The sequence below is a fragment of the Oncorhynchus tshawytscha genome, unplaced genomic scaffold (assembly GCF_018296145.1).
Source record: "Oncorhynchus tshawytscha isolate Ot180627B unplaced genomic scaffold, Otsh_v2.0 Un_contig_6900_pilon_pilon, whole genome shotgun sequence".
Lineage (NCBI taxonomy): Eukaryota > Metazoa > Chordata > Actinopteri > Salmoniformes > Salmonidae > Oncorhynchus > Oncorhynchus tshawytscha.
In genome coordinates, this window is record NW_024609445.1 from 9,743 (window position 1) to 34,995 (window position 25,253).

At 43.3% G+C, this 25,253-nt stretch overlaps 1 protein-coding gene across 1 annotated transcript; it reads left to right on the top strand.

Moving 5' to 3' along the window:
• The first annotated feature begins 5,237 nt into the window (after positions 1 to 5,237).
• Positions 5,238 to 24,615, top strand: ccnf (cyclin F). The gene is made up of 17 exons (XM_024407857.2): positions 5,238 to 5,519; positions 6,433 to 6,587; positions 7,012 to 7,118; positions 7,239 to 7,306; positions 7,433 to 7,629; positions 8,482 to 8,535; positions 11,509 to 11,613; positions 11,775 to 11,852; positions 14,457 to 14,611; positions 14,948 to 15,112; positions 15,536 to 15,659; positions 15,871 to 16,051; positions 16,692 to 16,779; positions 19,027 to 19,126; positions 19,688 to 19,821; positions 20,708 to 20,889; positions 21,848 to 24,615. The coding sequence occupies exons 1-17, from the start codon at positions 5,507 to 5,509 to the stop codon at positions 22,312 to 22,314; spliced, it is 2,373 nt and encodes a 790-aa protein (XP_024263625.2). The 5' UTR covers positions 5,238 to 5,506; the 3' UTR covers positions 22,315 to 24,615.
• The last annotated feature ends 638 nt before the right edge of the window (positions 24,616 to 25,253 follow it).

Below are 25,253 nucleotides of genomic sequence, written 5' to 3' on the forward strand. Positions count from 1 at the left end.
TGACGGAAGTGAGTGCTACGGGGCGGTAGTCGTTTAGCTCAGTTACCTTAGCTTTCTTGGGAACAGGAACAATGGTGGCCCTCTTGAAGCATGTGGGAACAACAGACTGGGATAGGGATCGATTGAATATGTCCGTAAACACCCCAGCCAGCTGGTCTGCGCATGCTCTGAGGGCGCGGCTGGGGATGCCGTCTGGGCCTACAGCCTTGCGAGGGTTGACACGTTTAAATGTTTTCCTCACGTCGGCTGCAGTGAAGGAGAGTCTGCATGTTTTAGGTGCAGGCCGTGTCAGTGGCACTGTATTGTCCTCAAAGCGGGCAAAAAAGTTATTTAGTCTGCCTGGGAGCAAGACATCCTGGTCCGTGACTGGGCTGGTTTTCTTTTTGTAATCCGTGATTGACCGTAGACCCTGCCACATACCTCTTGTGTCTGAGCCGTTGAATTGAGATTCTACTTTGTCTCTATACTGACGCTTAGCTTGTTTGATTGCCTTGCAGAGGGAATAGTTACACTGTTTGTATTCGGTCATGTTTCCGGTCACCTTGCCCTGATTAAAAGCAGTGGTTCGGGCTTTCAGTTTCACGCGAATGCTGCCATCAATCCACGGTTTCTGGTTTGGGAATGTTTTAATCGTTGCTATGGGAACGACATCTTCAACGCACGTTCTAATGAACTCGCTCACCAAATCAGCGTATTCGTCAATGTTGTTGTCTGACGCAATACGAAACATATCCCAGTCCACGTGATGGAAGCAGTCTTGGAGTGTGGAATCAGATTGGTCGGACCAGTATTGAACAGACCTCAGCGCGGGAGCTTCTTGTTTTAGATTCTGTCTGTAGGCAGGGATCAACAAAATGGAGTCGTGGTCAGCTTTTCCGAAAGGAGGGCGGGGCAGGGCCTTATATGCGTCGCGGAAGTTAGAATAGCAGTGATCCAAGGTTTTTCCAGCCCTGGTTGCGCAATCGATATGCTGATAAAATTTAGGGAGTCTTGTTTTCAGATTAGCCTTGTTAAAATCCCCAGCCACAATGAATGCAGCCTCCGGATAAATGGATTCCAGTTTGCAAAGAGTCAAATAAAGTTCGTTCAGAGCCATCGATGTGTCTGCTTGGGGGGGAATATATGCGGCTGTGATTATAATCGAAGAGAATTCCCTTGGTAGATAATGCGTTCGACATTTGATTGTGAGGAATTCTAAATCAGGTGAACAGAAGGACTTGAGTACCTGTATGTTGTTATGATAACACCACGTCACGCTAACCATGAAGCATACGCCCCCGCCCCTCTTCTTACCAGAAAGATGTTTGTTTCTGTCTGCGCGATGCGATGCGTGGAGAAACCAGTTGGCTGCACCGACTCCGATAGCGTCTCTCCAGTGAGCCATGTTTCCGTGAAGCAAAGAACGTTACAGTCTCTGATGTCCCTCTGGAATGCTACCCTTGCTCGGATTTCATCAACCTTGTTGTCAAGAGACTGGACATTGGCGAGAAGAATGCTAGGGAGTGGTGCACGATGTGCCCGTCTCCGGAGTCTGACCAGAAGACCACTCCGTTTCCCCCTTTTACGAAGTCATTTTTTTGGGTCGCCGGCTGGGATCCATTCCGTTGTCCTGGGTGAAAGGCAGAACACAGGATCCGCTTCGCGAAAGTCATATTGGTCGTACTGATGGTGAGTTGACGCTGCTCTTATGTTCAGTAGTTCTTCTCGACTGTATGTAATGAAACCTAAGATGACCTGGGGTACTAATGTAAGAAATAACACGTAAAAAAAACAAAAAACTGCATAGTTTCCTAGGAACGTGAAGCAAGGCGGCCATCTCTGTCGACGCCGGAAGTAGGCCACCTCTCGGTACCTAATGGCAGTCAGGCTACCTCTGGCGTGCACATGGAGGGTTGTGCGGCCCCCCAAAGAAATGCCACCCCACACCATGACTGACCCACCGCCAAACCGGTCATGCTGGAGGATGTTGCAGGCAGCAGAACGTTCTCCACGGCGCATCCAGCCTGTCATGTCTGTCACATGTGTTCAGTGTGAACCTGCTTTCATCTGTGAAGAGCACAGGGCGCCAGTGTCGAAATTGCCAATCTTGGTGTTCTCTGGCAAATGCCAAACGTCCTGCACGGTGTTGGGCTGTAAGCGCAACCCCCCCTGTGGACGTCGGGCCCTCATACCACCCTCATGGAGTCTGTTTCTGACCGTTTGAGCAGACACATGCACATTTGTGGCCTGCTGGAGGTCATTTTGCAGGGCTCTGGCAGTGCTCCTCCTGCTCCTCCTTGTACAAAGGCGGAGGTAGCGGTCCTGCTGCTGGGTTGTTGCCCTCCTACGGCCTCCTCCACGTCTCCTGATGTACTGGCCTGTCTCCTGGTAGCGCCTCTATGCTCTGGACACTACGCTGACAGACACAGCAAACCTTCTTGCCACAGCTCGCATTGATGTGCCATCCTGGATGAGCTGCACTACCTGAGCCACTTGTGTGGGTTGTAGACTCCGTCTCATGCTACCACTAGAGTGAAAGCACCGCCAGCATTCAAAAGTGACCAAAACATCAGCCAGGAAGCATAGGAACTGAGAAGTGGTCTGTGGTTCCCACCTGCAGAACCACTCCTTTATTGGGGGTGTCTTGCTAATTGCCTATAATTTCCACCTGTTGTCTATTCCATTTGCACAACAGCATGTGAAATGTATTGTCAAACAGTGTTGCTTCCTAAGTGGACAGTTTGATTTCACAGAAGTGTGATTGACTTGGAGTTACATTGTGTTGTTTAAGTGTTCCCTTTATATTTTTTTAGTAGTGTATTTACCCTCCCCTCCCTGAAAGCTTAAAAAACGTGACCCTCCCCTATACCCAAAATAATAATCAGAACATAAAGTGGATAGCAGAGAACATGCCTACCGTTTACCCTCACAGACCAGAGCCTTAGATATGCAGTTTTAGAAACTGTTATTCGTTTTGTAAGCATTACATATCAAAGTAGCCAGAAGGTTGTGGATTTGCAGACTAAGGGTAGGGGTGAAAAGATCTCAATTATACTAAAAGCACTGCATGAATCTATCATCTTATTTGCAGTTTGAGAAAAAATATCCTTTTATAAATGCATTTCAGGCAATTCTACATTATTTTACATGATGGAGACAAGCAGAGTCTTTTTTAATACCACAACAAAGCATGACAACGAATGAGCGCATGCTGCAACACTGACACGTTTTGATATCTGTACAGGCTATTGTTAAGAATGAGGATAGTCTAAGTCTGGAACAGTGCTGAAGTTGTCTATAACTGTAAAAATGTTGCTCAACAGAACCAGTTACGACTGTAGTGTCTGATCATCAAAGAATTTGAGAAAAATACATACATTTTTTAACACAGCATCCGCATATCAACTGGTAGACCTATATGCACTTGTAACTTTTCATTTGGGATACTATAGTTTTCTAAATTATTCTATTTTATTCCATGATATTGTTGAAACAAAATATATTTGTGTTGACTGTGATTAGGGCATGGGAATATAAGAGCATCAGCTAAGGCTAAATTAACAAACTAGGCACGCATAGCTCAGTGCATGATCTTCAAACCAAAGACTGGCCAAACTTGTGTTTCTAAAAGTGAATTCAAAAGTCACTGTAGAATTACTGTATAGCCTATTACTGTATAAGGCATTTTTTGTTTCTTTATTATTTAATTCTAAGTAATTCATTAAATTTTATACAGCCTAAATGCAAAATGTATAGACATGTTAGGTACTGTTGATGTGTTGAAATGCTGAGCGCTCCTGCCAGCGTGTCACAAATGCTTCACAATTGATTTCTTAAATGGCAGGCTATAGCCTTGAAATAATAATAATATAGCCTAAAATAATTCATTTTCCTTCCTTCTTAGGCTAGCTGGCTTGCTCCTGACTGATTTGGAGTTAGTATGTTGTTTAATAGCCTGTTGAAATTTTGAATGTCAATTGATAGTGACAGAATCACACATTACTTCCCAAGGAAAGTACATTTTTTGTCTCCTCGGCTATAGAAGGTTGTAGCGCAGGCTCTGAAAGTCATAGAGGCAAACAAAAGATATCCCATATGCATCAGAGTCACGTCTTTCCCCAGAAAGACATGACAAAAGCATCGTTATAGATCTCTTTATATAATCAGATTCATCATTTTGTTGATTTTTAAAATCTTTCGCTAACAAGGGGTAGGCCTCTGCTTTTAGCCATTTACCCTCACATTCTCTCACATAACACCTCAATTCGAGCCCTGGTTTTACCTTAACACACCAAGCCCTTCACTGAGACATTTAAGGAGTGCATGGTGACTGAACAAATTGTCTGACAAAATCTATGGATAGTAGACTATGATTTAGTCTGTCAATAGGAATAGGAATATGAATAAATAGGCTTCAACAAAAAGCCCTCTTGTTGTTAGTAGCCTAAAGTCAAATTAAAATGAAGACTGTTTAAATCAATTAGGCCTTCCCGAATTAGCATACTTAAGGCACCCATGTGCTGTCCAGTTATGCAAATTACTCAAACATGGCTTATTGTGAGGTCAATAACTCTGATAAATAGCTTCATTATGGGCAATGAAACATATTGTTCTTATTCAAAACAATTATAGCAGTAGCGTGCTTACCTCTGGTTCTCCTTTTCATCTTCAGGCCCTCCCTCTCAAACTGAACAGGACATCAGTAGGCCTAGTCCATGCAAACAAATATTACATTTATTTTAAAACAAATACTAAACCCTCTCCCTTACTAGAATTGAAAAAGCATGACCCTCCCCCCTTTTCCTCCAGGTAACAATTCTGTAAATTGCAACCGCTCCTATAGCTATGTAAAATTGTAATTAATAACAACTACACCATTAACATTTTTAAGAAATATGTTTTTATTAAATGAATTATCTTGAGTGATACTGTATTTTCTTGTTAATGTCTCTTTAAAAATGGTACGTTTAAAACGTAAATTATGACTACTACATATCCCAAGTTTCAGCCCGGCGCTGGCCGACGTCATCGTGTTTGGTTTACCCCTTTTACCAATAAAATGCATCAATTTGGAAGCGCGTACTTCGAAAATGGTTTCATATTATCCAATCAGTGGTCTTTATTTAATTTTTTGTAACGACAAACCAATCGAAGTTGTCGCTCTTCTCCTAGACGAATCGGAAGCTCGTTTGATAATAGCTGGGCGTACTAGTTTTTCGCCAATGAAATCGAAGTTGATGTTTAAACTCTGCGCGCGGGTGGTGCTTAGCCAATTTCGGGAGGATCTCAAAAGTTGAGAGGGATGCATGCATGGATTTGAATTCATGCTATCAATTTCACAACATCCCATCAAGTTAGACAGCGCTCTCAAGCTGTCTTTTTGAATTAGACAAATTGATAATTCATTGGAATTACCATAGTTTATAACAGAAGTTATATTTACTCGTATTTTGTTCACTGTCAGCTTTGTGGTTGCACAACTTTAACGCTAGGGAGCTTGCTGTATTTAAGGTGATCTCTCCACGAAATGAAAGTAAGCGGTAAGTATCTCAGACTCAATTAGCTACGGTGTGAATGTGCCATCTAACATGTCAACGTTAGGTTAGAGAACTTGCATTGTGTGAGAGTGGATAGCATGAAAGTGTTATAGCTACAGTAGATAGCTGACTTGATAACGTTAGCCGCTAACTAGCCTGCTAGCTAGCTATCTGTTATGGTTTGCTGATGTAATGATGGCTAGTTAGTTAGCTACTGGTACACAGCTTGGTGCCAGTACTTGAGCCAGTCGTTAGTTCAGTGGCTAACGTTATAAATGTGCCTTATTTGAAACTAAAGCATTCGTAACATTTATATCATAGTTGGCTACGTTGTAAAGTCATTACGTTTGTGTGGTTTTGAAAGCCCCGCAAATAGATAATTAACGTTTTTGGATTTCAATCTAAGAAGCTTTACAGTAGTTGTTAAATGTACCTAGTTTTGAGGAGGGAAATTTGGGCGCTGAGTTAAGCTGAACTCAAACATTAGCCAGAACTTGGCCAGCTAATTAGTCAAAATAGATTCCATTGGTTATAACTACCGATATATCATAAAATGAATAATATATACATTATATCTAACTGGATCGCTTTTGCCTAATTTGATTTAGTTTGAGCCAGCAAGCTGTAGCAAACGTAAACTGACTTTCAGGTGGGAATTACTGTCTCTTGTGCAGCATATAGATGAGAACTGTAATCAAATACTATTGAATAAACAGTGTATGAAACATTGTCAGTAATAAACGGTGTCCCCCAGTTGGAGACTGAATGTATGGGGGGCACTGTGTGAGTAAGAGTTAGTTTATTTGGAGCGTCAGTTGAGTTGGAAAGAGGGAGGTTTTTTGCGTTTGATGGGTATCTGTATCTAAAATGGCAAGAGTGATTTAATATATATATTTTTTCTCCCTCTCATCTTTAGTGCTACACTGTCGTTGTTCCAAATGCTTCACGGTTCCAGCACGGAAGCGGGTCCGTAAGCGTGTTCCAGCCCTAACACTGCTGTCTCTACCCGAAGAGGTGCTTCTGTGTGTGCTCCAATGCCTCTCTGCTGAGGACCTGCTGGCTGTCAGAGCTGTGAGTCTCACAAACACACACACAGTCTTGTTTAACTAATCTTCTGGAGATATACAATTCAGTCCCATTCAAAATCCAATTTTCCCTAACATTAACATGAACCAAATTTTGGTTTGTTTACTATTATTGTGGGTACTTCTGGTCCCCGCAAGTTAAAGACGTGAACACACACATCTAAAACACACTCTCTAACAATTGAACAGCCTCTGGAGTAAACATAATTTGAGGGAGTCTCTTCTGAACATCTTGTCACCACCTGAATTGGTGAGTCACAATGTGTATCAGTCTCCTCCTGTATACTCCTCCTTTAGCATGTATAAGGAATGTTATGTTTACTCAGTTATTGAAAGGAAGAAGAATATTTTGAACATGCATGGAGGATTGCCATGTTGGAGGCTAACTGAGACATTTGGTTATCTCCCAGGTACACTCTCAGCTCCGTGACATCCTTGATAACCACTCCAGTGTTTGGGCCCGGGTCAGTTTCAGGGATACCTGGCCATCCCCCAACACAGTCTGGCTCTTTGAGAGGTAGGATGGACTCCTCCCAAACCCTGACCTTGACTCTGCACATCTTCCAATGCCAGTTTCACATGAGGGAGACTGAAAGTGCGCATACATACCCTAATATGTTTCTGTCTCCTCTTTCAGGGCCGCAGAGAAGGGGAACTTCGAGGCAGCTGTGAAACTAGGGATTGCATATTTGTACAATGAAGGACGTAAGTCTCACTGCACTTGTCATCCATTGTTTCTCATTGAATTGGTTATGAGGTTGCTCAGTGATTGACATTGACCAAATCACTTAATTAATTCCTGTATAATAATCACCCTCTTCTCTGTCCCAGCGTTGCTGAGTGATGAAGGGCGTGCCGACGTGTGCGGCCGGAAGGCATCCCAGTTCTTCAGCCTGGCGGAGAGCCTGCGTTCCCCTACCGCCGACCCCTTCATCTGGGTGTTCATCCGCCCGCCCTGGTCCCCCACTGGGAGCTGCTGCAAGGCTGTGGTGTTTGACAGGCTCAAGGCGGAGTGTGAAACCAATGTGGTAAGTGTTTACCAGGCTAGGCCTGGTTGAGCTTGACTGGGGAGATGGGCAGCCATAGACACAGCCAACCTCAGCAACCATCACTGTCCTCTCCCTTGGTTCCTATTGGAAAAACACATGTTTAGTATAATACCCTGGATACAAATTAGAGGGCTGTTTTACCCATAGAAATATAATGAGTAATGTTGAATCTGTTTCTATGGTTGTGCCTTCCTGGTTTATTCACTCAGAGCTGTCCATCGTCTTTCCATCCATTATCAACACTGATTAAGATGTGTAAAGGCGGCAGGTAGCCTAGGGTTTTAAGAGGGTTGTGCCAGTAACCGAAAGGTTGCTGGTTCGAATCCCCGAGCTGACTAGGTGAATGCGCCCTTGAGGAAGGCACTTAACCTTAATTGCTTCTGTAAGTCACTCTAGGTAAGAGTGTCTGCTAAATTACTAAAATGTAGGCATCACACTGCATGGGAAGAAAGGAGAGGTGGATTCGGAAACATGTTGCTACCAAAAAAATCTGCCGATGGCCAACTGGACCTTGGTAATGAAGGCAAATGGGGGGAGACTTATGCTGCTTTGTGCAACGCTGTGTCTCGCCTCCCATTTATTTCTGACCGCCATAAAGTTCCACCCCTTATAGCCTGTTTTTTTCCTGTCCTCTCTTGTGGTGCCCTGCATGTATCGCCTCTGTTTTGTTGATTTTTATAAATAGATGAGTCTGTCTTTGCTCAATGGAATGAATGGACTTGAAAAATCCAATGTTTCTATAAAAATAGTGTTGTAGACTATAAGATTGTGCTCTAACAATGCTTTCATTAGGCTCCATTTTCACATTTTGCGGTTTTTTATTTTTTGTAGGAGAGGAGGGGTACGTTGCTGCACTGTCTGGCCAGAGTCCTCCAGCTTTTTGATGTAAGTGTACACACACCACTGCAAGTCTTCCAGAAAGGCAGAGGCGTTAGTGTGGTGATTTTTGTAGTGACAGCCGTCATCCATTTCTATGGTAACCAAACGAAAACACAGTTTGTTAGTTTCTGATGAGGCTGTGAAGACACTGTCACCTTTTAGGAAGCCCTGCTAGTCATCAGCCCAGTTAGGATACATGTTTTCTCCCTCTTCTTCACTTATTGATTGCTCGCTACGCACCTCATTGTTTCTGCTCTTCCATGAACCCACACGGATCTTTTAAAGTAGCTTTGTTTCAGTAATAATTTTACATACCAACAATCCTTGATGACTCTCTGAAATTTATTCAGGGGTTGTTATGTGTGTGTGTACAGTTGAGGTCGGAAGTTTACGTACACTTAGTCTGGAGTCATTAAAACTCGTTTTTCAACCACTCCACAAATTTTTTTGTTCACAAACTATAGTTTTTGCGAGACGGTTAGGACATCTACTTTTTGCATAACAAGTAGTTTTTCCAGCAATTGTTTAGACAGATTATTTCACTTATAATTCACTATCACAATTCTAGTGGTTCAGAGGTTTACTTACATTAGGTTGACTGTGCTTTTAAACAGCTTGGAAAATTCCAGAAAATGATGTCATAGCTTTAGAAGCTTCTGATAGGCTAATTGATCATTTGAGTCAATTGGAGGTGTACCTGTGGATGTATTTCAAGGCCTACCTTCAAACTCAGTGTCTCTTTGCTTGACATGGGAAAATCAAAAGAAATCAGTGAAGACTTCAGAATTTTTTTTGTAGTCTTCCACAAGTCTGGTTCATCATTGGGAGCAATTTCCAAACGCCTGAAGGTACCACGTTCATCTGTACAAACAATAGTACGAGTAAAACACTGTGGGACCACACAGCCGTCATACCACTCAGGAAGGAGACGTGTTCTTTCTCCTAGAGATGAACGTACTCTGGTGCGAAAAGTGCAAATCAATCCCAGAACGACAGCAAAGGACCTTGTGAATATGCTGGAGGAAACAGATACAGAAGTATCTATATCCACAGTAAAACGAGTCTTATATCGACACAACCTGAAAGGCCGCTCAGCAAGGAAGAAGCCACTGCTCCAAAACCGCCATAAAAAAGCCAGACTGTGGTTTGCAACTGCACATGGGGACAAAGATTGTACTTTTTGGAGAAATGTCCTCTGGTCTGATGAAACAAAAATAGAACTGTTTGGCCATAAAGACCATCGTTATGTTTGGAGGGAAAAGGGAGGCCTGCAAGTTGAAGAATCCCATCCCAACCGTGAAGCACGGGGGTGGCAGCATGTTGTAGGGGTGCTTTGCTGCAGGAAGGACTGGTGCACTTCACAAAATAGATGGCATCATGAGGCAGGAAAATGTACATGTATATATTGAAGCAACATCTCAAGACATCAGTCAGGAAGTTAACCTCTCTAGGATAGGGGACGCTTGCGTCCCACTTTGCCAAAAGCCAGGGAAAATGCAGCGCAGCAAATTCAAATAAAATGATATAAAAATCCAACTTTCATTAAATCACACATGTAAGATACTAAATTAAAGCTACACTCCTTGTGAATCCAGCCAGCATGTCAGATTTTAAAAAGGCTTTTTGGCGAAAGCATAAGAAGCTATTATCTGAACAAAGAGTAGCATATTTCGACCCTGCAGGTGCTACACAAAACGCAGAAATAAAATATAAAACATGCCTTACTTTTGACCAGCTTCTTTTGTTGGCACTCTATGTCCCATAAACATCACAATTGGTCCTTTTGTTCGATTAATTCCGTCCATATATATCCAAAATGTCCATTTATTTGGCGCATTTGATCCAGAAAAAAACAGCTTCCAATTTGCGCAATGTCACTACAAAATATCTCAAAAGTTGTCTGTAAATTTTGCCAAAACATTTCAAACTACTTTTGTAATACAACTTTAGTTTTAAAAAAAACGTTAATAATCGATCAAATTGAAGACTGGTCTATCTGTGTTCAATACAGGAAGACAACAAACCAACGCTACTTTTCAAGTCTAGCGCAACTCTCAACAGTGTTACGCAGTTCCTAGATGGCCGTACTTCTTCATTGCACAAAGGAATAACCTCAACCAAATTCCAAAGACTGGTGACATCCAGTGGAAGCGGTAGGAACTGAAAACAAGTGAAAATATTGTTTCCCAATAAGAACTCACTGTAAAGTTTGTGGCAAAATAGCTTAAGGTCAACAAAGTCAAGGTATTGGAGTGGCCATCACAAAGCCCTGACCTCAATCCTATAGAAAATTTGTGGGCAGAACCTAGAAAGTGTGTGTGCGAGCAAGGAGGCCTACAAACCGGACTCAGTTACACCAGCTCTGTCAGGAAGGGGCCAAAATTCACCCAACTTATTGTTGGAAGCTTGTGGAAGGCTATCAGAAATGTTTGGCCCAAGTTAAACAATTTAAAGGCAATGCTACCAAATACTAATTTTTATTTAACGTTTTATTTAACCAGGCAAGTCAGTTAAGAACAAATTCTTATTTTCAATGACGGCCTAGGAACAGTGGGTTAACTGCCTGTTCAGGGGCAGAACGACAGATTTGTACCTTGTCAGCTCGGGGGTTTGAACTTGCAACCTTCCAGTTACTAGTCCAAAGCTCTAAACACTAGGCTACCCTGCTGCCCCAATATAATATAGTGTATGTCAACTTCTGACCCACTGGGAATGTGATGAAAGAAATTAAAAGTTGAAATTACTATTATTCTGACATTTCACATTCTTAAAATGAAGTGGTGGTCCAAACTGACCTAAGACAGGGAATTTTTACTAGGATTAAATGTCAGGAATTGTGAAACATATGTAACAAGGTTCTGCATACTCAGAACCCTGTTACATATTCAGTAGGCCTTGTTGTGCTGGATAGAGAGGAGTATTTAAATGTGCTGTTTGAAACACTGACTATTGAAACATGGTTTAATCTGTGTGTTTCAGGAGGACGACAAGCGCGCCGAGGCCCTGACACTACTTGAAGAGTCGTCTCAGTCGGGCTGTCTACAGAGCGCTTACCTGCTTTGGGAACATAACCGTAAAACCGCAGTGAGTTTCCCTTCTCTCTGGTTCTCCACATCTCAAAAGGCTTTGTTTATGTTACAATGTAGGTTGTGTAGTTAAAGGGTGTCAAATGTGATATAAAACCCCTGTTGTGTTAGTCAACAAACTACCTCATAACTTACTGTGGTCCTGTGCTGTCTTCTCAGATGGCGGACCCAGGCAGGTACCTCCAGTTCATACGCACGCTCAGGGACTATGCAGCCAAAGGATGCTGGGAAGCACAGGTGTGTGTCTATTTGGCTTTGTTTCCAGAGGCAGGCCAATTCTGATTGTTTATATATAAAATCAGCTGTTTCCAGCTACAATAGTCATTTACAACATCAACAATGTCTACACTGTAATTGATATTTGAATGGACAAAAAAATATGCTTTTCTTTCAAAAACAATGAAATGTCTACGTGACCCCGAACTTTTGAATGGGTGTGTGTATAAACAGCAAAAAAAGAAACGTCCTCTCACTGTCAACTGCGTTTATTTTCTGCAAACTTAACATGTGTAAATATTTGTATGAACATAACAAGATTCAACAACTGAGACAGAAACTGAACAAGTTCCACAGACATGTGACTAACAGAAATTGAATGTGTCCCTGAACAAAAGGGGGGGGGGGTCAAAATAAAATGTAACGGTCAGTACTGCAATGCATCTCCTACTCGCGGACTGTACCAGATTTGCCAGTTTTTGCTGTGAGATGTTACACCACTCTTCCACCAAGGCACCTGCAAGTTCCCAAACATTTCTGGGGTGGAATGGCCCTAGCCCTTACCCTCTGATCCAACAGGTCCCAGGTGTGCTCAGTGGGATTGAGATCCGGGCTCTTTGCTGGCATGGCAGAACACTGACATTCCTGTCTTGCAGGAAATCACGCACAGAATGAGCAGTATGGCTGGTGACATTGTCATGCTGGAGGGTCATTTTAGTATGAGCCTGCAGGCAGGGTGCCACATGAGGGAGGAGGATGTCTTCCCTGTAACGTACAGCGTTGAGATTGCCTGCATTGACGACAAGCTCAGTCTGATGCTGTGACTCCGCCCCCAGACCATGACTGACCCTCCCTCCAAATCGATCCCGCTCCAGAGTACAGGCCTCGGTGTAACGCTCATTACTCTGACGATAAACGCGAATCCGACCATCACCCCTGGTGAGACAAAACTGTTTGGTCTTGTGACGGTGGGTTTATGCCCATAGGTGACGTTGTTGCCGGTGATGTCTGGTGAGGATCTGCCTTGCAACAGGCCTACAAGCCCTCAGTCCAGCCTCTCTCAGCCTATTGCGGACAGTCAGAGCACTGATGGAGGGATTGTGCATCCTGGTGTAACTCGGGCAGTTGTTGCCATCCTGGACCTGTCCTGCAGGTGTGATGTACAGATCCTGTGCAGGTGTTGTTACACGTGGTCTGCCACTGCGAGGACAATCAGCTGTTTGTCCTGTCTCCCTATAGCACTGTCTTAGGTTTCTCACAGTATGGACATTGCAATTTATTTCCATGGCTACAGCTGCAGTCCTCATGCTTCCTTGCAGCATGCCTATCACACAGATGAGCAGGGACCCTGTGCATCCTTCTTTTGGTGTTTTTCAGAGTCAGTAGAAAGGCCTCTTTAGTGTCCTCGGTGAACTTATTTGCCTACTGTCTGTAAGCTGTTAGTGTCTTAAGCACCGTTCCAGAGGTGCATGTTCATTAATTGTTTATGGTTCATTGAACAAGCATGGGAGACTGTGTTTAAACCTTTTACAATGAAGATCTGGATTTTTACAAATTATCTTTGAAAGACGACAAGGTCCTGAAAAGGGGACTTTTTTTTGTTTGTTTTGCTAAGTGTGATATCTATATACACACACACTACCATTCAAAAGTTGTTGGTCATTTAAATATTCCTTGTTTTTGATAGAAAAGCAATAAAGGTTTGTCCATTAAAATCACATCAAATCGATCAGAAATACAGTGTAGACATTGTTAATGTTGTAAATTACTACTATTGCTGGAAATGGCTTTTAAAAAAGCCAACTGTTATATGGAATATCTACATAGGTGTACAGGGGCACATTATCAGCAACCATCACTCCTGTGTTCCAATGCCACGTTGTGTTAGCTAATCCAAGTTTATCATTTTAAAAGGCTAATTGATCATTCGACAACCTTTTTTGCAATTATGTTAGCACAGCTGGAAACTGTTGTTCTGATTAAAGAAGCAATAAAACTGGCCTTCTTTAGACTAGTTGAGTACCTGGAGCAGCAGCATTTGTGGGTTCAATTACAGGCTCAAAATGGCCAGAAACAAATAACTTTCTTCTGAAACTCGTCTATACCTGTTCTGAGAAATTAAGGCTATTCCATGTGAGAAATTGTGGGAGGTGGGAGGTGCTTCAGGAAGCATGGGGGGAAACCGCTTCAGATTACCTCAACAAATTGTCAACTACAATGTTAAAGGTCTGCAAGGCTGTAATTGCTGCAAATGGATGATTCTTTGACAAAGCCAAGTTTGAAGTACAAATCATTATTTCTAACCTCTTGACTGGATAACAAGGACATTTCTAAGTGACCCCCAAACATTTGTACGGTTGTGTGTCTATATCTCTCCAATGGCATAGACATGATAATGTAGCCGTTGACTAGAACAGGCAGCCCAAATCCACACACAGACAAAATCTATGGTTTTGTTTATTCTCCCAACCATTTAAAGTGGATTAATCATTGAGGATGTTACTGAGCACAGGTGGTGGTTTTTAAAAAACCTTCTCCCTCCTGTTGAGCTTGCTTGGCAAGCCTGGCATGACTTTTGACCTGTGCCCTTTGATCCTTTCTCTCTATGTGTGTGCACGCTTCCAGCTGTCCCTGGCCAAGGTGTGCAGCAGTGACAACCCGCTGGGTCTGGAGCAGAGGGCCTGTGCCGACCTTGTAGCCCAGCTGTTTCGCTCCTGTCCCCCTGTGCCCCGACGCAGGGTGGAGGAGGTGCTCCGACAGGGCATCAACGACACCATGAGGTAACCTACCGGGTTGGTCTGGAACTGACTGTACCCACACTGAAGATCACTTGACTTCGTTTCAATTGTGTTGTTTTATCAATTTTGGTTAATGGCTCGCGTTAAGGGAAAAGATTCTTTATTTGAAGGGGCTTTCAAAATTCTAAGCACTCTTAATGACTTGCCTAGTAAAAATAAATAAATATGCTATTTTCTATCATAACCACATTTTTCTAGGTACATAACATTATTAATCTCTCTCCTGTGCCTTTCCTCTCCCCTCACTAGGTACATTAGTGTTTATCTCTCGTGTGTCCCCCCTTCTCTAGGTACATAACAGTATTCATCTCTCTCTAGATACATCCTGGTGGACTGGTTGGTGGAGGTAACCACCATGAAGGACTTCTCCAGCCTGACCCTCCATGTGACGGTGGGCTGCGTGGACCGCTACCTGGCCCTGCGCTCCGTGCCCAAGGCCCGCCTGCAGCTGCTGGGCATCGCCTGCATGGTCGTCTGCACGCGGTACGAGACAGAAAAACGTTGGAGGTGGATGTAGCATCATTCGGGTTGGAACGTTCCTGTAATTTTCCCAAAATGCCCATGTTTTCCACAAATCCTGGTTGGGAATGTTGCATCCTGCTTATTCCTTCCTGATTTTGGGAAAGTAGCTGGATTTTTGCAACCCTAAGCATGATACAAACTAGTCAGTATTTTATCCTCTATGTAGTCTGCCCTGATGTACAGTACTTCTGTATTCACTGGATCAGCTTTAGCTAAAGGCGGGTGCTCAAGTGCAACAAAACATCTTTCTGAGGGGTTTTCAATGCTCAGAATTATGAGACTGTACAGAAACGAGCGTTACATTTACTGGACCAGTTCAGGTCGTCCCTCCCTGTTTCAGTCTGTTTTCTGCCTAATGAATATGACCCACGTCTCCTTCTCTAGGTACATCAGTAAGGATATCCTGACCATCCGGGAGGCGGTGTGGCTCACAGACAACACCTACAAGTATGAGGACCTGGTCCGCATGATGGGGGAGGTCATCTCTGTGCTGGAGGGCAAGATCAGGGTGAGCGGAGTAAACAGTCTATACCCATCTTATGTCAACATGTTTAGTCTTCCCTGATGATGGCATCTGTATTTGTTTCATCAGCTTGGGTTAAAGGCATCTGTTGAAGTGAAAATATTTGGGGGGCGTGTTCAAAATGATCAACTCTCTTTAGTCCAGTCTAGTAATTTTTATTTCTATGAGTTCAACTCATTTGGTGTTGTCTCAGCAGACTCCCACTCTGCTGGACTATGGCCAGGTGCTGCTGTCTCTGTTACCCCTAGAGCGGCTCAGTGTCCACCTGTTCAGCTACTTGTGTGAGCTCACCTTGCTCTACTCAGCCCTCACTACATACTCCTCAGCCCACCTGGCCAACGCCATCCTGCTGCTCACACGGGCACTGCACCACTACGGTAAGGCGGGCAAACAGGCAGTCTACGGTTGTGTCCCAAATGGCACGTTGCGCTGTAGTGCACTATATAGGGAATAGGATGCCATTTGGGACACAGACCATTTGTCTTCTAAACTCTGTCTACAAACTGATATGTAATCTACCCCGATGATGTATTTCTGTATTCACTTGATCAGCTTCGAACTGAAGTGTAACAAAAAAATCTTTCTGAGGGGGTGGTCTTCAAAATTGAGATTTATCTAAGTGCTGTATCCTCAGTCCCAAGGGAGTTGCTCAGTAACCATACATGACACACACACACACACTGTTGACCTAGGTTTTCAAACACCCCTAGAGCAGTGGTATTCAAACCTTTTCAGCAGGGACTCCATTTTTCTTCCCAGCAGAACTTCTGGGGATCCCATTATTTTCAAAATTTCTTGCAACCCTATTTTTTTGTAGGCCAACAATGTAGTTCCCTGTTTACCCGCCCTTTGAATACCTAGTCTAGTTCATCAGCTCTCATTAAAAGATCAGCTCTCTTCTGAGGCGTTATTTTAATATTTGTTGGACGTCATATCAGTCTTGAGGCTCTAGTGTGTAGCCTTGACCCCTGCTCTAGTGTGTCGCCTTGACCCCTGCTCTTCCTCTCTGCATTGCAGCTCCCATCTGGCCCATCCAGCTGGCTGAGTATACAGGCTTCTCCAAGCAGGACCTGGTCCCCTGCACTTTACTACTCTATGTCAAGTGGTAAGTTATAATACATGCCACGGATGTCCTAGAAATCACCATAACCGGTTATTAAACAGTTCTATATGCATACTAGATACAAAGGCTAATGTTAGTCTGGGTTAGAAAGTCTGTCCTCTCTTGTACTGTTCTTTCTCCAATATATGTTCCCTCTATTTCTCTCCCTTGTAATCCAATGCCTGACAAACAAGGGGTGCTCGCTGGCTTGACTTTGTTCTCATGAGGGTTACCAAGGTGATAGAGGCATATTGGTGGAGGAGGGTGGGTGTGTAGCTGTGAAAGCAAACCCTCACACTCCACTGCTACAAATACACTGTAAAAGTTGATTGGCTAGAGAGATTTGACCTCGTGTCAAGCTGATAGTTCGAAGATGTCAGCAATTACATACTAGAGACAAGAAAATCCTCCGTACTGCAATTGCCAGTATGGCTTGTTTTATGAAGTTTACACATCGTCCAGCCGTAGTCTAAGAGCTTTTGTGGCTATTCATTGTTGACTGAAACCAAGCTGTTTCTATTTTAGCTTGCCTGCTGGTTGTGGTAGTAAACAACCTTGTTAGCATGCAGGCTAGCTGTGGTGAGTATCGATAGCCCCTCTTCCTGGAGATCCCCATTGTCTCTCAGCAGCCCATCCTGCTATCAATTAGTATTCCAGCAATTAGCATTTCTCCCCTTTATTCATTCCGTTACTAGTTCACACAGCCACAAAGTCATAAACCCTGCCTATTTAAAAAAAAAAACAGATTTTAAGAATAAAAACCAAACCTAAAACCACACTGCTAACCTAGTGCCCAATCCTAACCTTAAATTATTGTGTATGTTTATAAGCTAATTTTTACTTTGGGGCTGTGTTATCTAGTGGAAGAAAAACAATTCTGGGAAGCAGCAATGGGCGAATGACAGATGGCGGTTAGTTGTGCTAATTCACTAGTCGCTAATTAGCGCTGTCAGCGCATGATTAGAACAAATCATTAGCTTGATTTTTTTTTTAAATGTATTTTTATACTTGTAGTCTTCGTTAGACGGAATAAGGCAACACTAGCGTACATGCAGGTGTGTTATTGAGAATGTGTTTGTGAGAAGACATCTTTATGTAACTTACTGAGATGTTTTTTTTCCATTCCTCGGTTCATCATCCACACACAGTAGTCAATGTGAAGTGCTATTTAAAGGACTGCTCCAGTATTATTACAATCCTGAAGTGTTCTCTGGGCACCACTGTAGAACCCCCTGCAGATCAGAAAGGTAGCAGTTCTGATGAATGCCATGCTGCTTTTCAATATGAGTGTGATTTCCAGCAGGTGAGGAATGCCAATCTCTATAGTGATTTTAGTTGAAGAGATGAAAGGTTGTGTTTTGGTCCTCTTAGCCCTTTTGATCAGGCTGGGTTTTCTGTCTGTGTGTGGTAGGTGGTTTTTATCACATGGGTGGTTAAGACTCCGCCCACTCACAATCTCCCTCACCCCCTCCCTCTCCTTCATGTCCCCGGCAGGAGGGCTGTCCGTTGCTGTCTCATTATAAAGCCAGTAAAATGCACCGACCGCTGTTTGTCTTTCACCACACACGTACAGAGGCCAGCTCCTGCTGTTCTACGTTTTCTCTCCTGCAGTTCTTTGAGCACACTGTAGAAAATCACATGAAGTCACATACTTATAAAGACAAATGAACAAAGTAGTGTGGTGATTTCTTAGACTGTTGCTAGCCAGCGCTGCAGACAGACAAATTGGACAATGGTATTGATCACAAGATCAGGTTGTTTGTTTGTGGCTATGTCCTAAATGGTCTCCTATTCCCTAGTGCACATGTTTTCCAAGGTAGTGCAATGTGTAGGCAGTGGGGTGCCATTTGGGACGCAGACCATCTGCTCCTGTTAACCACGATGTAGATCATCATTAGCGAAGGGCCACAGTGACCCTGATGCAGAGGGCCGTAGGGGTGGGGTGTTGGCTGGGATCGAAAGGTGAGTGGGAGGGAGCTGGACCTAGGGTGTGTGGCAGGGAGGGAGGGGGTGTGTTTGCTAAGGACTGTGTGTGTGGGGGATGACTCACCATGCACCACACTTGTGAGTCAGACTAGTGGGAGGCACTGCACTTTATTGACAACGTCCAATTTTCAAACAAAGTACTATCATATACTGATATGATTTCCCATTGGATGTAACACAGTTGGAGAACACAGACTGGATGATTAATCATGCTCCTCTCTTCTCTTTCGTCTCTCTCTCTCCTCTCTCCTCTCTCTCTGACAGCTTCAGTAAGGATGTACCCAAAGACTACAGGCAAATGTCTCTGACAGGTGTCAAGCAGAGGTTTGAGGATGAGGCCTACCAACACATCAGCAAAGAAAAGGTGAGCTTGTCATCTCCTGACATGGACCGTTGCCTTTTTCAAACTAGTATGTCAAGGCGAAGTGCACAGTGCTGGGCTGCTGGCCTGGATATTCTCCTTTTGGCTGTACTGGTGGTGTGCACATCGTAGCAAAACTAGGGATGGGAATTGCCAGGGACCTCGCAATATGACATTATCACAATACTTAGGTGCTGACATATGTATTGTGATTCGGTGTTCCAAACATTGGTCACTATATGTCTGTTACAGAGCGCATGAGAATGAGTTTTGATTGGCCAAAAAAATAAACAGTTATAGGATGAAAAATAGTGAGTTTTTGTACAGGTACAGCTGACTAGTGCTAGCTAATGTTACCTAGTGTTCTTTCTTTTTTACAAATCAATATTTGGAGTCAAAATATCAATATAATGTTGTCCCCTCCATCACTAGGCAAAGAAAAACAAGATGTTCTTATTGGACAAATTCAGATAGTACCTCTCAGTTGAAGAGCTTTGTCTTCCAGTTCGTGCCTACTTAACACTAACCTAACCAGTGTGTTTGTGTACCTGTGTTCTCTCCCAGGTGATTGATTTCAAGGAGCTGTGTCAGGTCCTGGAGGTCCCGGAGGTGGAACCCTACATGGTGCTGCCCAGCCCCACGGGCCAGCCAGCTGACATCCACACCTTCCTCTCCTCCCCCTCCAGCAACAGCAAGAGGTGGGTTCCTACGTTAAGCCACTCAAATGTGAGAGCAATATAATGATTAGCTCCACCGTGCTCTCTTTTATAGGCCAGGGAGGATTTTCCTCTGTCCAATCCTTGCCAAGTGTCTAGGCAGATTGTCAACGCTAGGGGTTAATTTGGGATTGGGCAAGTGTGACCACTCTCACGTAGCCTTTTATGGTGGTTGTCCAGCGCTCGTCTCATCCCAAAAAGTGCTTTCAAACCAAAGTTGTTTGTTTATGCTGTACTGAGTAATTGCCTTCTGCCCACTAGATGACCACAATGGAAATAAATATTCAACTTTGTCATCCTTTAAGACTTTATTAACATATTAAAAAACATTGAATTAACTGAACTAAGAAGACTCAGTAGCTCGGTTTCATCATAGGTTACATATTTTCATTTAAAAAATTTAAAAAATCTGCAAGTTTTTATACCAGTGGTGTTTCTGCCGAACGGCCTGCGTGATGATGTAGTGCACACAATGTACCTCTTGGCTAAATCTTTCATGTACCAAATAAAAATCTAAAGTCCAGTGCATTTCCATGGCATTTTCCACTTTACTGATTTTTAGTTTTGTCAAAAAGCTGTGTAAAACAAACTATTCCTACCTGCAGGACATGAGATTATTATGGAGAAGACTGGGAATATTTCTTTTTGTCAAGCCTCGATCATCATGTCAACAGAATAAGACCCTCTATTTCTTGGGAAGGAGCATCAAGCTCATCACTGTGCACTTTCACCACCCTGTGACATTCATCATAACTTCCATCTGTAGCCTAATAAACTGCATGGTTTCCCCAGTCCTAGTGAAAGGACCACACACCATATCTTGTGACTCCAAGCTTACTTGGATAAATATGCTGTTTCTCTCCCCCAGGAGACGGGAGGAGTCCTTGCCTGTGCACCGAGGCAGCTTTGTGGCCACACCCACGGCTGAGCTGTCCACTCAGGAAGAGACCCTGGTGGGGGACATGCTGGACTGGAGCCTGGACACCTCCTGCTCTGGATACGAGGGGGACCAGGAGAGCGAAGGAGAGAAGGAGGCCAAGGAGGGAGAGAGTGAGTGGAGGGTATCAACTATATGAGTTCTGATCATTTATGATCAGCTCTTTACCAGGGGTGTATTCACTAGAAACCAAACAGGGAGGGACATACCTGAATGTGTCCAATAAACGCCTGTTTTTTGTTTTCCATTGCAAAGCTTGCACTCATGAATACACCCCAGCCCTATCTAGAGATGGGGTTTAATGGAAGATGAGTGTCATGCTGGCCATTCTAACTGGTGAACTAGATGTAGTGACATCATTATGTACTGGAAGACATAGTCAGACATTATTCTCCTTATGTGGGGTACAGACCAGACTGCTCAGAGGCAGACACATGCAAAACGCAGCATCATATGATGCAAAATGCATCGTACCGGAGGCTGTATTTCTGTATTTTGAAAGTTGAATATCTTGAGTAATCTATTGCGCAATTGTTTTTCACTGCATCAGCAATGGACTAATGAAACAAATACAAAGAATTTGTGTGATGGTTTCCTTTTAAGGCATCCATAATTGATAGTGACGGGGAGGAAATCGATAGTTGTGTATATCAATATTTCAGGATGATTATTATATCGATATTTGACTCCGAAGTATGGATTTGTAAATAAATGTAAAAAAAATGTGACTGTAGCTAGCGCTAGTCGGCTCTACTGGCGCCAAAACTCTGGTATTTTTCTTCCCGTAGCTTGTTTTCCACCTTTTAAAAAAAATAAAAAGTAGTGATCAATATATTTTCAGCTCTTTTTATTTATTTCCGTGACTGATCAAAACTCATTTTCTCATGTTCTCTTATCTGCAGCAGACATAGTGAGCAATATGTTGGCAACCTCAAATCGCAATACATATAGAATCATGTATCATGATATCGTGTGGTCCTAATAATTGACATGGGTTGGATTTTTGTTCAAATGAGGTCACTACACTCACTATGATATGTTGCCAAGCTAACAGTATCTTCTTCTGTGTAGCCTCTGTTCTGGCCATGACACTGGAGCTAGCAACGGAGCCAGAGGACTCCAAACTGCACTGCCGAGCCCTCTCCAGCGACGATGACAGTTTCTGTGAGGGGAACAAAGATGAAGGGGAGGGGAGTGCCAGGAGCCGACCGCGAGAGCCCCTCTCCTCATTCATCACAACCGACTTCCACAGCTCAGGCTACTCCTCTGTCCAGAGTGCCAGCCCTTCCTCCAATTCCTCTTCACTCCTGATGCCCTGCACCTTCACGGCGCTGCCTCCGGACCCCACTCCAGGCTCCGCCTCCAGCATCACAGTGGCTCTGCCTGGGTTCCGCCTCCTGGTGCCGGTGCAAAGACCCCGGGCTGCAGCTCGCAAACAGGTAAAGAGGAAGAACGCAGCAGCTCACAGCGGAGGGGAGAGGGAAGGGGAGGATGAAGAGGTGGTATATGCCTCAAGTGTAGGTTTCCTAAGCCTGTAAGCACTGACTTGACTACCGTTGAATGGATTCAGATGATTTTCTACCACCCTGCCTCAACTTAAACCTCTTTCGCCATGGTCGCGTTCATTAGGCACCAAACTGAAGACAAACAGACCCAAAAGTAAAGGGACTACCTGGACTTGTCCAATAAGAAATTATAATTTCTGTCTCCTGTTGAAAAAGTTTAATTGTTCCTGCCCTAATGAACAACGACCCAGGAGCACTGTTCTGTCGTTGACAATATTCTTCATTCCATGAAGGCCTGAAATCTGCACTGGTTCCTGGAACGCCATAAGATCACAAATACCTGTTGTAAGCTTTACACACAAACCCAAACGGTCTCTCCAGAATCCAGACTTTTTTTATTTTGTTACATTCCGCACGAGTAAACAGACATCTTCTGTTTGAGAAAGATCAGATGGCTCCCTCTCATATTTCACTGACTTCGCTGTATCCCAAATGACTCCCTATGTAGTGCACTACTTTGACCAGATTCCTACCAGATTCCTGTTCAAAAGTAGTGCACTGCATAGGGAAGAGGGTGTCATTTGTGAGACTACCTTCATCAGCCGAAAAACCATTGGAACAGCTCTTCACTATCCACCTCATGACTTTGTTACATTGCATTGATCCAGATTGTGTTCCGCGCTGGTCTCACACATTGACTTTTGCAACAACAACCTATCTCAGATGTCAAAGGATTGCAGCTACCACCTAAAAAAAGAGACACCTCATGGACCATTTTGAAATATCTGTATGAAGACTTTCACATGTGAAAAGAACCACAACCTGCATTGTTGACTGTATTTGATTACAATTATTAATCAATGCAACAGTTTTTTTGTTTTGCTCTCTGCAACTCTTCTGATGTTGGGAGTTTCATGAATCCCCGTTTATACCAGTGAAGAGATTCTGATATGCACTGCCTGTACAGAATGGTCAGGATTTGGCTACTCTGTACTAGCCTGGGATCAAAACTGAGTAGTGAAACAAAGCCATGTTCAGTTTGGATTCCAGGCTCGATCTGTACTTTAGATATCTACTATTGTGTAAAGCCTTATTTTGAGTCAGAATTTTCTCTGACCCATTTTTGTCATTTGTCTGTTCACATACCAAAGGTACTAAAACTTAATTGAGGGGACTATCGGTAGGTAAATAGCTTTTACCTGTAAAGGACTGATATGATAGTAATTCAATCGTACGGAAATACATTCTTAGCTACAGTTTTGTATGTACTGTACTGTTTAGAGTTGGAGCACAGGAGAGAACCTATACTACAGGAACAAATCAATTCTACAAGCTTTAACAAGAGCAAGGTATTGTTTCATTTGAAAACAGCATAACATTTTGTAGAAGCAGAATATTTCAGTCATCCCCACCACCCCTAACCTTTTGACCCCATAACACCTAATTTCATGGGTGAGAGCACATGATTGCATCTGTCTGTTAGAAACCACTAAAATTGATGCCCTAGAAATATAATAGATGATATAGATTGTATTTCTATGGTTCAATCATCAGTGATGTCATCTGAACATTGAGCCATGAACATTGACCAATGAGGTCACAGTTTAGTAACTAAGAGGTGCACAGTGCGACATGACATTTGAAGTTCAGAACATCTAACAAGTTTTGTCGAAGCAAGTCTATTCGTTTTGCCCACCGTTTCTCCCAATGGGTTCGTCTTGAATGAGGTCTGGCACTTCTATTGAATAAGGAGCGTTTGTTTTCCACAGTGATGTTTTCTATGCTTGAACAATCAACTACTAATGTTATTCCATTAAGTGGAGTTGCATTGCCTCCTTTTGGGGAAACGGAAGTGAAGACACTAAAAGGCAAATGATTACTTGATGTGTTGATAAGTACTGTATGCCTACATCAGGACACGGAGTCCTTGGGCTCCGTCTGAAATGTCATCCTATTCCATATGTAGTGCACTTCTTTTGCCCGCAGCCCCATTGGTCTCTGGTCAAAGTAGGGTGCCATTTCAGACACAACCCTTGTGCACAAATGATTGTGACTGTAAATATGTTTTTAAAACTGTTAGGTCAGACTCTTATATCCCTGGTCTGTTATGTACATATGTAAATGTGGCGGGGGGGAGAAAGAACTGTGACAATATGCCTTTTACTTGAAATTGGATGATTGGTTTTGGCTTCATTCCAAGAAGGACACGTCTTTTTCTACATAAAGGTTGACATTTGGCTTGTTTTTTGTCTACATTGTACCATCAAGTGACTTGTGAAGATATTTCTGTGCACCCGGTATCAATTTCTATTAAAACAAGCATGTGGACTTGCAGATGTATGTGTTGAATATTAGCTTTGACTGACACTCCCTCAACCTGTTCCACCCTTTTTAACTGCCCTGCCCAGGGAGCAGTACGACCGCCAGGGGGCCACACCCGGAGCGTTCATACACATGCACTTGAATATTTGAATTGAACCTTTTAAGTAGGCAAGTCAGTTAAGAACATTCTTATTTACAATGATGGCCTACCCCGGCCGAACCCGGACGACGCTGGGCCAATTGTGCGACGCCCTATGGGAATCCCAATCAGGGCTGGTTGTGATACAGCCTGGATTTGAAGCCAGGGGTGTCTGTAGTGATGTCTCTAACACTGATATGCAGTGCCTTAGACTGCTGTGCCACTCGATAGTTAAAAATACAGTATGTATGCACATGAATTTATGTGCAAAGAGTTGCACTGATGAGAAAGGGTTTATTTTCTTAATATCAAACTGATAGAAGTAAAGTATTATTGCTTATATAATTATTGGACCATGCAATTGTCACAAGTTTAAATGACTATACAATAGCACCCTAGCTACAGAATACCCAGAGACACACAAGTTTCATGTCCCCAAATGACTCCTGTATTTCGAAAGAAAAGGGAACATACGGTTAGTGCTATTCGGGATCATTGGGACGTCCCGGGC

Excerpts from the sequence above, each read along its gene's own strand:
- ccnf (XM_024407857.2), top strand. Across the intron at positions 6,588-7,011 it reads ACCTGCTGGCTGTCAGAGCT|GTACACTCTCAGCTCCGTGA; the intron begins GTGAGTCTCACA and ends GTTATCTCCCAG. Across the intron at positions 19,822-20,707 it reads CCCTCCAGCAACAGCAAGAG|GAGACGGGAGGAGTCCTTGC; the intron begins GTGGGTTCCTAC and ends TCTCTCCCCCAG.